This window comes from Notolepis coatsorum (genome assembly GCF_963971535.1).
Source record: "Notolepis coatsorum genome assembly, chromosome: 17".
In the NCBI taxonomy this organism is placed as follows: domain Eukaryota; kingdom Metazoa; phylum Chordata; class Actinopteri; order Aulopiformes; family Paralepididae; genus Notolepis; species Notolepis coatsorum.
Genome location: NC_140181.1, coordinates 83718608 through 83736447, shown reverse-complemented (window position 1 = coordinate 83736447; position 17840 = coordinate 83718608). Strand labels below are relative to the sequence as shown.

The 17840-nt window shown below is 46.8% G+C and overlaps 1 protein-coding gene across 1 annotated transcript; it reads left to right on the top strand.

Annotated features, from left to right (window-relative positions):
* Positions 1-14018: 14018 nt before the first annotated feature.
* LOC311244116 (putative G-protein coupled receptor 139) lies at positions 14019-16438 on the top strand (the record flags this gene model as incomplete). Its single annotated transcript, XM_084333527.1, has 2 exons — positions 14019-14121; positions 15531-16438. Exons 1-2 carry the CDS (start codon positions 14025-14027, stop codon positions 16436-16438), a joined length of 1005 nt encoding a protein of 334 aa, XP_084189653.1. The 5' UTR covers positions 14019-14024.
* Positions 16439-17840: the final 1402 nt, after the last annotated feature.

Genomic DNA, 17840 nt, shown 5'->3' with positions numbered 1-17840 from the left:
GGCAACAGCCCTCGGACTTCTACTCCCTCAACCAAGCTACCCCCCCAAATTACAGCTTCATCGCCAAGCCCCGCCTCTCTGGCCGAGGGGGGGGTCTTGCCGTTTTCCACAAACTCTCCCTATCCATCACTGAACTGCACCTAAACCTCCCTCCCATGCTATCCTTTGAATACCTTGCCCTCTCCCTCCCCAACTCTATCACTGCACTACTCCTCTACCGCCCTCCAAAGCCTCATCCCTCTTTTCTAACTGAACTTTCTGATCTCCTGACCATAGCCTCCACTCTCTCCACCCGCCTCCTACTTACCGGTGACCTCAACATCCATGTTGACCAACCAAACTCAAACCTCACTCCTGACTTCCTCTCCCTCCTTGACTGTTTTAGCCTCACCCAGCATATCAACTTCCCCACCCACAACAAAGGCCACACACTTGACCTTGTTTGCTCTGCCTCCCTACCCATATCCAATCCTCACCCCATCCCATTCCCACTCTCTGACCACTACTGCATCCTTTTCTCTGCTCCCCTTCCCCCACCCCACCACTCCAACAAACGCACCATCTCTTTCCGTAACATAAAATCCATCGACCCTCTCACACTGTCTCAGTCCATATCCTCTGCCTTTCCCCCTGACTCCGCCCCCTCTAACCCCGACGACTATGCCCTCCTCCTCAACTCTACTCTCTCTGACTCCCTCGACTCACTGGCACCCCTGAAAACCATCACTGTCTCATTCACCACCTCCTCCCCCTGGTACACTCCGGAACTCCGCTCCATGAAGCAGACCGGCCGTCAACTAGAACGCCTCTATAAAAAAAGACCGCCTCACCATCCACGCCAACCTCCACAAACAGCACGTCTCCTCCTACCGTGATGCACTCCAAGCTGCCAAATCTGCCCACTACTCCACCATCATCAACAGCAGCAACCGCAACCCCCGGACCCTCTTCTCCACTGTCAAGAAACTCCTACAACCCCCGGACAATAACTCACTCTCCTCCCCTGACCTCTGCAACTCGTTTCTCCTCTTCTTCAATAATAAAGTATCTCTAATCAACAGCTCACTGACTGCCCGCATCGCCAATTCCCCCACCCTCGCCCCCCCCACCAACATTTTTCCCCCACCTGACTCCATCCCTCCCACCCCTTTTACTGCCTTCGCCCCAGTTGACTCCTCCTTCATCATGGACCTCATGACCACCTCCAAGACCACTACCTGCTCCCTTGACCCCCTACCCACTACTCTCACCAAAGCCTGCCTCCCTGCTCTCATCCCCCACCTCACCGCCCTTTTCAACCAGTCACTATCCCTAGGCCACATCCCCTCCCCCTACAAACTCGCCGCTGTCACCCCTGTCCTCAAAAAACCCACTCTTGACCCATCCAGCCTCTCCAACTACCGCCCCATATCCAATCTTCCTTTTTTCTCAAAAACACTGGAACGTATTGCTGCCTCCCAACTCCACTCCCATCTCCAGTCCAACACCCTCTATGAACCCCTTCAGTCTGGCTTCCGTCCCGCTCACAGCACCGAAACTGCACTGGTTAAGGTCATCAACGACCTCCTCATCTCCGCTGACTCCGGTGCCCTCAACATCCTGATCCTACTCAATCTCAGTGCAGCCTTTGACACAGTGTGTCACTCCATCCTCCTCCAAAGGCTGCACCAACTGGGTGTTGAGGGCACAGCACTTGACTGGTTTTCCTCCTACCTCACTGACCGACACCAATTCATCTCCCTCTCCGGCCACACCTCCTCCCCCTCCCCAGTCACACAGGGGGTCCCCCAAGGCTCAGTCCTTGGCCCCCTGCTCTTCATCTGCTAAATTCTCCCCCTTGGTCACATCATCCGTAAATACCACCTCAACTTCCACTGTTACGCTGACGACACCCAAATCTACATCAGTACACAATCCCCCCACAGCCCACCCCTCAGTCACATCGAATCATGCATCACCGAACTCCAAACTTGGATGACCCACAACTTCCTCAAACTGAACAGTGACAAGACTGAACTCCTCATCATTGGCACCAAAACCACCCTCACCAGATCCGGACCCATCACACTCACCATCAACGACTCCACCATCACCCCCTCCCCCCTAGTCCGCAACCTTGGTGTCCTCCTTGACCCCACCCTCTCATTTGACCCCCACGTCCGCTCCATCGTAAAAATATCCTACTTTCACCTCCGCAACATCGCAAAAATCCGTCACTGCCTCTCCCCCCCCGCTGCTGAATCCCTCATTCACGCCTTCATCTCCTCCCGCCTGGACTACTACAACTCCCTCCTCACTGGTATCACCTCCCGCTCCCTCCATAAACTGCAAATGGTCCAAAATTCAGCCGCCCGCCTCCTCACTAACACCCGGTCCCGCGAACACATCACTCCTGTCCTCCACTCCCTCCACTGGCTCCCGATCAAACACCGCATTAACTTTAAAACACTACTCCTCACCTTCAAAGCCCTCCACAGCCTGGCCCCCCCCTACCTGACTGATCTCCTTCTCCCCTACCGCTCCACCCGTTCCCTCCGGTCCTCCTCCACTGCCTCCCTCACTGTCCCGACATCCAAGCTTAAAAACTTCGGAGATCGGGCCTTCTCTCACACTGCACCCTGACTCTGGAACTCCCTCCCCCAGTCCATCAGAGACTCCCCTACACTCTCCACCTTCAAAGCTCGCCTCAAATCCCACCTGTTCTCCCTTGCCTTCAACCCCCCCCACCCCTAAACCCCCCCCTCCCCTCCAACCTGATTGATATCTGTCTCCAGTCCTTTTTTGTGCTATCAGGCTGTCTCCCCTGTTCCCCCCATGGTCTCATGTTCCTTTTGTTTTTGTTTCTTTGTTGTTTTTGTTTTTGTTTCTTTGCTTTCGTTTCTTTGTTTGTACCCCTGCTCCCGACTACTGTCAGCGACTTCGGGTTATTGAGAAGCGCTATATAAATTAAATTAATTAGTATTATTATTATTATTATTATTATTAGTGACATATGAGTGAAGAATGAATTCTTTTCTCAGCCTGTAATGACAATGAACAGTGTGTTCACATATTTACAGGGTTACCTGTTCAACTGGGCCGTATCAAGGGTAAGGTAGGAGGGGTGATCCCCCCGGTTCCCTGGGGCTTCCCCACCCTCCTCTCAGACATGTTGTTTACAATATATTGTGTCACTGTGTTTGTGGGGATACGATGTAACCCTTAGCTTAGTTGCTGGGGTTGTGCTAACCGCTTGAGAAACTATATTTTCCTAAAGAAAAGATTGTTTGGTCGCTTTTCGTGTGTGCTTAGCAAGGCCTGTGGCCGATACTAATCGAGGATTCTGTATTCTCTCGTTATGAAAAACGGCGTTCCTCTGTAGCAAGAGTGTACTTGCCATTTTTTGTTGTGATAAAGGGTTGTGTGTGTCTTGTGATCTACAACTGGGTTAGGTTGGCCACAGAGACACATGTGTAAGTCTGGTACCGGGGCTCTTAAGGGGGCCCTCTCTATTCTGTGTTTTTTCCTTAGTAAAAATCAGATAGCAGGTTAGCACATGAGCTGTGTGAAGCTGTTAGACACTTCATGTAGCTGACTATGACTGTGTCATGCTCTTTTTTGTCATTACATCGTATCATGGGTGTGGGGTCGTAAAGGGGTGAACTGGTAATCCTTTCCTCCCCTTTTGATGGGCAGGGGTTAAAACATCCTGTCCTTCAAGGTTCCTGTCACGTTGCTATTCGGCACGTTACAGGGTAAGGGGGGGGGGGGGGGGGAGTTTCCTGGTCCCACGCCCTGGAAGATTGGGCGTGTGCACTGCAGAAATTCCCCCGCCATACAGTACGTCACTGTGCGCGTCTCTGTTGGTAAGACTTCCGTGAGTTGTTCAGGTCCATATGATGGATCTGTTTCAGGGAGTGGTCAGGGCTCCTCCTCATGAAGCTCCTACTCGGGCCTTCTGTGAGTTAGGACTCTCCTTCCCTGTGAGGGAGCCTCCTCAGAGTTCAGAGCCTCCTCCTGCCGTGGTTATGCACAGTTTGCACAAGTTGAATCACCGAGTGGTAGGATATCTGTTTACTTCATTGTGAGAAGTTTGATATCCCTTTTTATACAGTTCTTGACGTGGTATTTATTGATGTGTGATAACGTTTCCTTCATTGTGTGAAGTGCTATTTATTGACAATCTATATCGTATGAAGTGCTATTTATTGACAATTGATATCGTATGAAGTGCTATTTATTGACAATTGATATTACTCTCCTTCATTGTGTGAAGTGTCACCAGGTTGCTGTGAATAAAACCCTGCCCGGTCAAGACTGACTGGGGTTCCTGAGCATGAGGTTGAAGTGGGCTTATAGTAATTTTGTCCACCCCTTTTTATGTAATAAATATTATGGTTAAATTAACCTACACTCTTGTGTCTTTCTTAAAGCTAGGAACTTAGCGGGTGTAACATTTGGCGTAGTCAGTAGTCCTAGCTAAGTAAGCATTTATCTTTTCATGGGGGAAGCGGATTACATGTTTTTTTCCTTATTTTTGAGCACGTGAAACGGCAAGAGCAGCGGTGGGCCAGGGCCACGCAGCAGAGAGGATCCAGGGCCATTGTGGTCTTCTCATCAGTTCTCATAGGCCATGGAGCCAGACGCGATGGCGCAGCGCATACAGGAGTTGGAGCAGGAGTTGCAGAGACTGCATCCAGACGTTCAACCAGGAGCTTTGAGCAGCACTGGGGACAATGTGGAGCCAGCTGCAGAGGCTCAAGGGCGAACACGGTTGGTGTACATCCAGCAGAGTGAAAAGGTACCCAAATTCTCGGGCAATCTGGATAACGCAGACTCTCCTACCCTGGAAGAATGGATTGAACTGATTGAGAACCATATCCAGTTAAAATCGTCTGAAAAAGAAAAAGCTAATTGTGTGTATAACCATTTAGAAGGGGCGGCCCGGGTAGAGGTTAAATATCTTCCCAAACACGAGAGAGAGACTGTTGGTGGAATAATTCAGATATTGAGAGAAGTGTATGGATGTTCACACTCTCTAATCTCTCTTCAGCGCAGGTTTTTTAACCGCAAACAACGTGAGGGGGAGTCATTGTTGGACTATTCCCATGCCCTTATGTCCCAAATGGATCAGATTGTTCAAACAGACGCACAGGCTAAGCCTAAGTCCCAAAGAGACCTGCGTGACCAATTTTGTGAGGGGGTCAAGGACCATGGTTTGAGTATAAGATTACGAGACAAAATTTGTGTGAACCCTAATTGGAAAATTAGGGATGTACGGAGGGAGGCTGTTGAGTGGACAGCGCAGTGTGAAAAACGGTCATTTAAAAAGGATAATCACTCCCCTCCATTTTCGAATGAAGTCCAGGCACAAGTGTCCTGCGAGCCAATTGAAAATAAATCAAGTTATTCTGAACTGAAAGCCCTCATTGAGGCTCAACAGAGACAATTGGATGTGCTAATGAAAGCATTGCAGCCCTTCAAACAGGAAGGTGGGGCTCAACCTCCATCTAGATTTAGAAGAGCTCCTGATGGAAAGCCTATGTTTTAGGTGTGATCAAAGGGGCCATATAGCACATTACTGCACTGCAGCTCTCCCAAAAACATCCCAGCCCAAAAAGGGACCAGGCCAAGCAGAGGGACGAGAGCCCACTACTACCGAGCAAAGTCATATAAACCCTGAGACTAAGCTTAATTCAGGATGAAATCCATCTGTTATGTCGACACTTGTCAGTGAATGTCCAGTAGTGGAGGTTAAGATGGGGGAAATTGTGGTTCCATCATTATTGGATACTGGGTCCATGGTCACAACGATGACGGAGAGTTTTTTTAAAGAACATTTTGGTCACCTCACCGATGCTCAGTTACGTGAGTGTGCATGGTTAGATCTTCGGGCAGGAAATGGTCTAGAGCTGCCATACCTGGGTTATTTGGAGTTGGACATCACGATTTTGGGAAAATGTATCACGGGCAGGGGTGTCCTGGTAGTAAGAGATGCAGATGACCCTCAAATGCAGCATAAAAAAAGGTTAACCCCGGGAGTACTGGGTATGAATGTAATCAAAGGGTTTTATCAGGAGTTGTTTGTACAGTCTGGCTCCAGTCTTTTTGAGGATCCTAGAGTAACAGAGGCCCCGGAATGGAGACGAGCCCTTAGACACTGCCAAGTGGAGGAGACCATGGCCAATTCCCCTGAGCCCTTCAGAGTCAGAGTGAGAGGTAAGCGGCCATTTTGTGTAGCTGCCGGTACATTAATAATGGTCCCTGTAACATGTCCTAAGGTCCATTCACAGCAGCACATGGAATTATTGGTGGAGCCATTACGGCCAGGTGAGGGGGTACTTCCAGAAGGGCTGTTAGTTTCTTTTTTTTTAAACTTTGGCCATTCCGCTGGCTCTTTTTTGCGTTTATCGCATTTTCTCTGGTCAAGAATGACCGACAGAAACAGGTTTGAATGGGTACAGATGGGGGGAAGACACTCTGAGAAAGATACGGCTGCAGTCCGGGAATCGAACTCGCTAACCCCAGATCCGTGACGAGCACGGTTGTCCCCGGCGCCGAAATAGCGCTCGAGGTACGCGGTGAGCTACTGGAGCTCCCCAGGGCTGTTAGTTTCACCTGCCCTAGTGACAGCTGAAGCAGGGATAACATATGTACCAATCACTAATGTGGGTTACTCTGATGTTTGGCTAACCCCACGCAGGGTCATCGCTACGGTGAGCATGGTAACTATAGTATCAGAACCAGCTCCTCAGGTTGAGTTTCGCAGGGATGTGATTAACAATGAGTGCACAGCATCTGTGTCCCTTCCAGGAACTGAAGCTGGGGGGGGGGGGGCTGACTGGGTTTTGCCTAATTCTTTTGAGGGATTAGATGCATCTGAGCAACAACAAGCGGCAGCTTTGATTAATAAATATAACAGTCTGTTTGCAAAAAGTGAAGCTGATTTGGGCTGTACCAATCTGATTCAGCATGAGATCCCCCTGCTAGATGATGCTCCTGTACGGCAGCCGTACCGTCGCATCATCCCGTCTCAATATGATATGGTGAGGGCCCACATAAAACAACTGCTGGACAGCCAGATCATCAGAGAGAGTTGTAGCCCTTATGCATCACCCATTGTCATGGTACAGAAGAAAGACGGCGGAAACCGAATGTGTGTAGACTATCGTCGCCTCAATGCTAAGACTAGGAAAGATGCGTTCCCTTTGCCACGGATTGAGGAGTCATTAGATGGACTGGTGGGAGCTAAATGGTTTTCAACTCTGGACTTAGCCAGTGGCTACAACCAAGTGGAGGTTGTGGAAAAGGATAGGGCAAAGACAGCATTCTGTACTCCATTCGGTCTATTCGAATTTAATAGGATGCCATTTGGATTGTGCAATGCTCCTAGCACTTTTCAACGCCTTATGGAGCGCATGTTCAGAGATTGCCGTTATCAGTCTGTTTTACTGTACCTTGATGACGTGATTGTGTTCCCCTCCTCTGTTCAGCAGCACATAGAGAGGCTGGAGGAAGTTTTCTCTCGGCTACAGAAGCAGGGGCTCAAGGTAAAGGGTTCTAAATGCCATTTCTTTCAGAGGCAAGTGAAATATCTGGGCCATGTAGTTTCGGCTGAGGGAGTGGCAACAGACCCGGACAAGGTAGCAATTGTGAAGGAGTGGCGGACCCCCACTAATCTGGCCGAGCTCAAATCTTTCCTGGGGTTTGCTAGTTACTATCAGCGCTTTATAGCTGGGTTTGCAAAGATGGCTGCTCCTTTAAATCATGCAGCAGCACAATTGTCCCCAGGCATAAAAAAAGGTAAGACTCCCAGGAAGCCACTGGCCCCGGTCTGGACACCAGAGTGTGAAGAGAATTTTGGCCAGATAAAAACGGCGCTGATCTCTGCACCAGTGTTGGCCTATGCAGATTTTCATAAGCCATTTGTATTACAGATTGATGCTAGTCATGCGGGGTTGGGGGCAGTACTTTGCCAGGAACATGGAGGGAAGCTCAGGCCTGTCGCTTATGCTAGTAGGGCACTTAAACCTACAGAAAAGAACATGCAGAACTATAGCTCTATGAAACTAGAGTTTCTTGCTCTTAAGTGGGCAGTGTCGGAGAAATTCAGAGGGTATCTGTTAGGGGGTTCCTGCACTGTATATACAGATAACAACCCACTTACCCACCTAGACACAGCTAAACTTGGTGCAGTAGAGCAACGATGGGCAGGCGAGCTGGCTCCATTTAACCTTACTTTAAAATATCGTCCTGGGACTAGGAATGGTAATGCGGATGCCTTGTCTCGCCGGTACAGGGAGCCCAGTACGACTGAGGCCTCGGAGGAGGAAGATGTTTGGGAGGAAGGGCTCTTTGGCATCCAGTCTGACATTTCTGTGCTTCCAGGTTGTTCCAAGGAGAGCCGTGTTGCAAGAACAAGATCCAGTTATTGGACCACTGTTGGCCTGTTGGAGAAAAGCCAGGCCACCCGATGCAAAGGAGAGGGAGAGGTTTGGCCAGGGTACCAAGGAGCTTGCACGCCAATGGGGGCGCCTGAGAGAGGAAGGGACAGTGCTGTATCGACAGTGTAAATCTCCTGATGGTGGTAAGGAGATCTATCAGCTTGTACTACCACAGTGTTTACATAAAGATGTGCTCACTCAGCTGCATGATAATCATGGGCATCAGGGGGTGGAGCGGACGTTGCAGCTTGCGCGTTCGCGGTGTTACTGGCCAAATATGTACAGGGATGTCGAGAAATGGTGTCTGCAGTGTGGGAGATGTGTGTTGGCTAAAGCTGTACAGCCAAAAATTAAACCAGTTATGGGCAGTCTACAGGCTTCTAGGCCACATGAAATCCTGGCTATAGATTTCACCATGTTGGAACTAGCTTCAAATGGAAGAGAAAATGTGCTGGTCTTAACAGATGTGTTTTCCAAATACACCCAGGCCATTCCCACTAAAGATCAGCGGGCCAGTACCGTAGCTGATGTTCTGGTTAAACAGTGGTTTAATTTGTTTGGTCCTCCTGAACGTATCCATTCAGATCAAGGAAGAAACTTTGAGAGTGGGTTGGTCAGGCAGTTATGCAAGGTCTACAAGATTCGCAAGTCTCGTACTACCCCTTACCACCCTCAGGGAAATGGTCAGTGTGAAAGATATAATCGCACATTACATGATTTGTTGCGCACACTGCCCCCGGACCAGAAGAGATATTGGCCGCGGCACCTTCCTCAGTTAACCTATGCCTATAACACCACAGTGCATCAGTCCACTGGCATGACTCCCTACTTTTTAATGTTTGGCCGGGAGCCCCGACTCCCTGTGGATTTTTTGCTAGGGGAGGGGTTAGAGGAGGCGGAGCAGGGTCTAGAGGACTGGGTAAAGGAGCACCAGGAGTCACTGGAGGGAGCATATAGCCATGTACGACAGCGCCTGGCTACAAGGAGGGAGTACAGAGATAAGAAACAGGAAGAGCAAGTGAGAGATCCATTTATAGGGGAGGGAGACCTTGTATATGTCCGTAACCATGGGGTGAAGGGTCGTAACAAGATTCAGGATGTCTGGGAACCGACCCCTTACCGGGTGGTACAGTGCCCCGCAGAACGTGGTGTAGTCTACTCCATCACCCCTGCAGTTCAGGATGGTCCGGTACGGCATGTCCACCGGACTGAGATGAGAGGTATGCCCATAGGTGGGTTGAGGCCTGATACAGGCCATGATTTGGGGGAAGAGCAGGATGAGCAGGGGGATGGAGGAGACAATGGGGTGGAGGACACAGATGTTACATTGACAGAAGGACGGGCGTTGGAGTCGTATAGTGAGGGGTCAATGTCAGAATCCGAGCTTTGTCCAGAGGATGATGTGTTGGAAGGAGGGGATGTTGACTTGGAGACAGATTTCCCAGTGGTGGTGGAAGGCCTCAGGAAGTCTAATAGGAGTACTGCAGGCAAACACGATAATCCGTTTAGACTCCCTAAATCTGCAGTGTAAGGTTTTCCCCAAGTAGTAGATTGTATTGGTATATCGTCGGGACGCCGATACATTTGGAGGGGGTGTATGTGACGGGTGGCATTAATGAGAAAGGAGGAGGGGCCTCAATGAGCCAGGTTCTGTTATAGGGGGATACCTGCGGGAGGAACGTTAGTTGGAATTGTTTGTTGCGGCCGGTGCAGTGAGGTAGGTGCACACCTCACTCCGGAATGCAGGAACAAGCATTATACGCTAAGGTAGGCAGTGGTAGTATTATGGTATAGGAATAGCGGGTTTTAATGTGCTCGGCAATATGTGTGACATGGAGTGTTTGTTCCAGATCACTTGCCTGGTTTCCAGCGGGATTGAAAGTAGTCGGTAGGATAATAGGACCATCGACGGGAACAGGTATTTTAAATGTAGAACTTTGTTTTAGCATGTAATGTTGTCTAATAATTATGTGTGTTATTGTTTTAATAATAAGGTGTTTTAATACTGTTGTGTTTGTTTCCCGGCAGAGCACCAGTGGTCCAGCTGCTCTTGTCGTGAAACACTTTTAGTTATTGTTTGGTAGTTATAATACAATGTCTAATCCGCCCGGGCCAATGGGCCGGTAGACGGGCAAAAAGAATTGGGTCTTGCCCTTGGGCCGGATTAGTTTTCTTTACATGTATGTTTGTCTGTTTATTTGTGTGTCCGTTTCCCCCCCACCATAACACCAACCCATGTACAAGGTACCTCTCTCAGACGTGAACACGGGCAGGCTTAGTGTGCCATTATCATATGGATGCCGTGGTTATGCACAGTTTGCACAAGTTGAATCACAGAGTGGTAGGATATCTGTTTACTTCATTGTGAGAGGTTTGATATCCCTTTTTATACAGTTCTTGATGTGGTATTTATTGATGTGTGATAAAGTTTCCTTCATTGTGTGAAGTGCTATTTATTGACAATCTATATCGTATGAAGTGCTATTTATTGACAATTGATATCGTATGAAGTGCTATTTATTGACAATTGATATTACTCTCCTTCATTGTGTGAAGTGTCACCAGGTTGCTGTGAATAAAACCCTGCCCGGTCAAGACTGATTGGGGTTCCTGAGCATGAGGTTGAAGTGGGCTTATAGTAATTCACTGTTCATTGTTTTTGCACATATTCCATCCCATCCCACTGTATTGTTGTTCTTATTCTAATTAGTGTATATACTTGATCACATCGTGCACAATTGTACAGCCCTATGGCCTATTTTATTTTATAATTCTATTCTATTCTATTGTGCCTCTATTTGAATTTCGTTTATATTCCATTTGATTTTATTCTACCTTTTATTTTATTCTACAGTAATTGTCTGTCCGTTAATGTCGCACCAAATGACCAAATCAAACTCATTGTATGTGTAAACTACTTGGCAATAAAGACCTTGATGATTCTGAAAATAATAAAACAAAACTACAGTGGGACCTCAATCCAAGGTCAATGTCATCATTAGTTTACCTTTTCTTTTCTCCTCATTACACAGACTAGTCATTCTCAGCTCCAGGTCACTCACTGGTTGGGAGGAATGGGTTTCCTGATGGAAGTCCCTGAACTGGTTACATTCTGCTGGGATTAATAAATAATAAAGACTGTGTGCACAGGAAACGATGCGCATTGCTTGTGGCTTTATGCTTCATAAATGTGATATTAAAAATAGATAGATGTCTTCAAATCGAGGCTCAAAACCCACTTCTACCTACTAGCCTTTCCCGTTCACTGACTCATGCCCTGTTTTTCTATGTGTTTGCCTGTGTGCCCTCCCATAAAACGGAGTGTGATTGTTGTCTATATGTATCTTGTGTATCTACCCTCTGTACAGCACTTTGGTTGACACGCGTCATGTGAAATGTGCTATATAAATAAATCTGATTGATTGATTGATTGATTGAAAAAGATCAAAGCATGTGGGGACTAAAAACACCCCACAGTGCCACCTATTGGCTAGTGTTTGCAATGCAATAAACTTCAGAAATTCAATAAACTTATTCAGAAAACACCTGTATTTGACTAGATATGTGAACAATTTATATTTATTTATTCAATTATATTAGCTGTTGTTTTGTTTTCTGATAACTAATTTTACATCTGAGCTCACATCAACAAATGCAGCTGACTGAGAATTGGGCGCACGACCAGGAGTCTATAGACCTTAACCTTTGCCTTCTGCATATTTGAACACTGTAGGTGTGACCGGGAGCAGGGGTCATGAACTCAGAACAGCTGTCTCACATGCAGCTTCTCTCCAGAAAACTCTCAGTTCTTTCTTTAAATCCTTGTTTTACACAGTGAGGTCACAACCAATGTCAGCGCTGTGTGCTTTCCTCAGCAGTCTGTCAGGCCCTGCCCAGTCTATCAGGACTCTCCTCTTCCCTCAGACTCTTCCCTCCAGGCTGTGGCGCTGCCAGACAAATGGCTGCCTGGGAATATCTATGCAGCCAGAGAGGTACTGTTATGCCCTACTTATAATGCCCTACTGAGCTTATACGGCAGGGCTGGGCAATAAAATCTATATCTGTAGCTTTTTTTATGTTGATAATTGTGATACAAAAGTCCAAGGACCAATATGATACTGTAGATTGGATTGTCTGACATGTAATTTTCCTTAACTAAGCACATGTGATATATATTGAAAAATGGGCTTCTGAATATTGTGATATAATTATTTTTTCATATTGCCCAGCCCTAAGTACAGTATATACTGGTGTGGTGAATGTACAAACAAAATGTTGAGTCTTAATGGCCCAATTCAAAACCAAACCTACAGTAATTTCCCCCTAAATAGGCAAACTGTATCACTTTCAAATGAGAGATATAGGTGTGTAATAAACGTCATACCTCTACTATTCTTATTCTTAATATGCAGAGGGAAACGGCAATGATTCTGGTGTAACTTTCCAACCTCCGAATGACTGCGGCCATTACCACTTAATTTACAAAGGAGCTCCTTCATCATGACATGCTCCTGCTGACAGCCATGGGACTGACTGTCTCTAGACGGCCCCTCGAGAGGCTGTCTGCCCATCTAGACAGACAGTCCCATGGCTGTCAGCTGAGGTAATGCCAAATCAATGGAGTCTATTTTTGGGATAACTGCCAAAACATGTTTAAAAATAGGAAAACACTGTGAGTATGACTCATCCAAAACATTAGCTAAAGAGAGTAGAGATCTTTCATCTACAAAGAACAATAGGGAAGCATAGCCGTAACTTTGCTTTCTAACTAATCCAACCACTGGACAGAGTGAGCTTAAAAATAACATTTGTATACAATGTGTGGTGCCTTGGTGGTGGGAGCTGGATGCAGGGGGGGGGGGGGGGGGGGGCTGTGGGAAAGGGTGTGTATGTGTGGTTGCAATGTTCAGTCTATTTTTGTAAATTAATTACAAAAACACACACAAAAAAACACTGGACAAATTAGACAAAATAACCCTTGGATGACCCGTGGAGAGGTCCTACTGCATGTGATGTCATGGTATAAAGGTTGATTTATGCCTGTTTGTTGTGCATAAAACATGTCTACATAAGGTCTACACCACAAATGGGAGTTTGGGTTTTAATGGTTAATGGTAAATGGTGCATTTATATAGCAGCTTTTATCCAAAGCGCTTTACAATTTTGTTCCCCATTCACTCACACATTCACACACCGACGGCAGAGGTGCCAACCTGATCATCAGGAGCAATTAGGGGTTAAGTGTCTTACTCAAGGACACTTTGACACGCTGCCCAGCAGGGAAATCAAGTGGTTGCCAGTATTTATATAGTCATTTATATTAGTATTTAAGGAGGTGATCTGATTGATGTGTTCTGTGCAGTAAAGCATCTGTTTATTTTTTTTTGTGCACAAGAAAAAACAGGTACAAATCAACCATAACAGGGTTATATATATAACCATAACACACTCAGGTTGTGTTGACATACTGTCTGGGTGTGAGTGTCGAGGACAAGGGAGGGCTGGGAGTTACCATTGTGCATCCAACCCATTATGAGCAGTGAGCTACACGGTGATGGTGAGAGCAGAGGGCTTCCCACGATGCTGGCGGAGATATCATCCATGCTGGGTGCTGCTGATGTAACCCCCCAGGGACAACACTGGATGACAACCCTGCAGGGAGTCTTCTACCCGGCCCTGGCTACTGTGGGGATCCCCTGTGAGTACCTGAGTACCTCAATTTTCAAATCAAGAGTCCAGTCAATTGTAAAGTTGTTGACTTGACTTCATACTTTGCTCTGCTGTCTGAACTCCTACTTAGTCTTGTTCCCTCCTCTGTACTAATAATGATGACTACTTAGTCTTGTTCCCTCCTCTGTACTAATAATGATGACTACTTAGTCTTGCTCCCTCCGCTGTACTAATAATGATGACTACTTAGTCTTGTTCCCTCCTCTGTACTAATAATGATGACTACTTAGTCTTGCTCCCTCCACTGTACTAATAATGATGACTACTTAGTCTTGTTCCCTCCTCTGTACTAATAACGATGACTACTTAGTCTTGTTCCCTCCGCTGTACTAATAATGATGACTACTTAGTCTTGTTCCCTCCTCTGTACTAATAATGATGACTACTTAGTCTTGCTCCCTCCGCTGTACTAATAATGATGACTACTTAGTCTTGTTCCCTCCTCTGTACTAATAATGATGACTACTTAGTCTTGCTCCCTCCGCTGTACTAATAATGATGACTACTTAGTCTTGTTCCCTCCTCTGTACTTATAATGATGACTACTTAGTCTTGTTCCCTCCGCTGTACTAATAATGATGACTACTTAGTCTTGTTCCCTCCTCTGTACTAATAACGATGACTACTTAGTCTTGTTCCCTCCTCTGTACTAATAACGATGACTACTTAGTCTTGTTCCCTCCGCTGTACTAATAATGATGACTACTTAGTCTTGTTCCCTCCTCTGTACTAATAACGATGACTACTTAGTCTTGTTCCCTCCGCTGTACTAATAATGATGACTACTTAGTCTTGTTCCCTCCGCTGTACTAATAACGATGACTACTTAGTCTTGTTCCCTCCTCTGTACTAATAACGATGACTACTTACTAGTCTTGTTCCCTCCTCTGTACTAATAACGATGACTACTTAGTCTTGTTCCCTCCTCTGTACTAATAACGATGACCACTTAGTCTTGTTCCCTCATCTGTACTAACAACGATGACTACTTAGTCTTGTTCCCTCCTCTGTACTAATAATGACTGAATGTGTTTCTACCTCAAACATCAATTACAGAATTAATTGTTGTACTGAATTAATACTTTGACTTTATATTTATTGAGTGTGAAGTGCCTCATAGACCGGCAATGACACTAACTCACTCCGTCATTGATTCATTCAGTAATTCTCTCATGGTTAGCTTACGGGAACTTTGACTCATGTTCAGATCATCTGCCCTGTTGCTTGCATTCATGACAATGTGTGTGTCTTTGTTTCTATATTAATTATGACTGAAACTGCAGGACACGGGATAATAACAAGGCCTACTAGATTGTGGCATCATATTTAGTCAAAGTATGTCAAATGTCCTTAATGTCCTTAAATACCTTTCCCCAGCCAACATCATCACCTTTCTAATCATCTGGAGGAAGAACTGCATGATTTCCAGATCCAGTGCCTTCTACCTGATGGCCATCTCTGTGGCCGACACCCTGGTGCTGGTCTTCATCGCGGTCCTAGAGCTCACCGTCAAATACCACCAACTGCGGCCATTTTGGAGGCACGACCCTTGGTGCCGCCTGAGGGACATCTTCAACTACGGAGCCCACAACGCTTCCGTGTGGCTGGTGGTGGTGTTCACAGTCGAACGCTTCATCTCCATCAACACCTGGAGAATCAAGACCAAGGTGTGCAACCCGACGTGCGCAGCATGGACTATCACTATGGTCTTCCTCCTTAGTCACCTGTTAGCCGTCCCCCACTACTGGTCCAACGCCTCCGTCAAGGGCAACCGGACCGGGTGGGTTTGTGTCTACAGGAAGGAGGCTCCGGCACACTTTGTCCACGCCATGGTGGGGGTCCAGACTGTGCAGGGCTACATCTTCCCTTTCCTCATCATCCTCACGCTTAACGGGCTGACTCTGCGCCAAATCTCCCTCATCAACAGGGTTCACATCGCCACGGACGTGACCTCCAACGTGTACAGGGTCACAGCCCTGCTGCGCTCCAGGAAGAGGAAGTCCGTGGTGCTCTTGGTGACGGTGTCCATGTGTTTTGTCCTGCTCTCCGTGGTGCGGGCCATCACCCAGATCATTCTACGCACCACAACCGAGTACGGCACAGATCGAAACGACTACAACTGCCACATCAACATCGCGGCGGATATCGGCACCATGCTGAGCCTGAGCAACGCAGCGGCCAACATGTACCTGTACGTCTGCACCCAGACCAAGTTCAGACAGGAGTTCACAGCCTGTGTCAGACGGGTGTGCTTCCAGTTCAAAACAAGACCCCCAAGCAAGTAACAGCTCTGCTATTGGTGAAAACTGACGTTATGGCACATTACCTAGTTGGCGTGGGATCTGCGCTTTCTCAGTGTATGAATGGTGGAAAATGTACGTGTTCTCGTAGCAGGAAGTCATAAGTGCTTTATGGCTTTGTCTCTTCCCCAGACAACACGGCATGTAATCTAACAGCGACTCCATAAAACAGATTGAATTTTCTCTGCTGGGATGTTTATGTGTTTTACTACTTTTGGTGCCATGTTATAGTAGTGTGACAGCTTGCCCTCCATGTTAACGACTCTCACGCCTGCAATGACTGATGCCGGAGTTTGCATTTCAGAGTTAATTTCCTACAATTTATACTCCAATGTGTGTCAGACACAAAATAAACAAACATTTGTAATTTCCTGAAGTAAATGTGTACAGGGTGCTGAATCCGTCACGTTCTGTTGACTGTGCACATTGATTGATTGAATGAAAACTTTATTAACAGATTGCAGAATGGGTACAATACAGTACAGCTCAATACACACAATTGTTAAGGGGATGCAGACCAGAGAAAGACTTTCGTCTTGTTTACATCAGGGTTCCCCATTTTCAATTCATCAGGACATATATGACATACAGATAGCCAGTACGGCTACATCTATACATTTATGACATACCAGATTTGCAAATACAGTACTGTGTGTGATACAAAAAGAGTCAAGAAAAGGGAGTATATACATTTGACGTAGAAACTGTACATTAGAGGAGGTTGGGTGGGGGGGGTTGGGTACATTGGGATATTGACAACCATACTGGGTAATTTACATTAGAGGTGGTTGGGGGGGGGGGGGGACACTGTATAAACAAACAAAACTGTACATTGGGGGGGGGGGGGACACTGTACAAACAAGCACAATTGTACATTGGAATATTGACAACCATACTAGGTAAATTACTGTACATTGGAGGGGGTTGGGTTAGGACATTTACAGGGGCCAGTTTCGAATTGCAGTCTCCCGTAGGTGTCCCTTGAGAGTGGTTTTGAAAGTGGGTAGTGATTCACATTCCTTTACAGTTTTGGGTAGGGCGTTCCACATTGATGTGGCATAGTTGCGAAACGTGTTTAGTCCCTTGTTTGAGCCGAATCTGGGTTTAACATGATTTGTGGAGCTCCCTCTGGTGTTGTGATCGTGGTATTCACTGACCTTTGGGAAGTATTTTGACATGTACATGGGTACCTTGGTCGTGTAGTGTATCTTGTAGACCAGGCCCATTGCAAGTTGCTGTACTCTGTCGTCTACTCTAAGCCATCCTAGGTTTTCAAAGTGGGCAGGGGTGAGGTGGGTTCTAGGAGTAAGGTCAAGCAGTAGTCTGACCAGTTTGTTTTGAGATGTTTGTCATTTTGTTTTTAGCGCCTTTGAGGTGCTTTGGTACC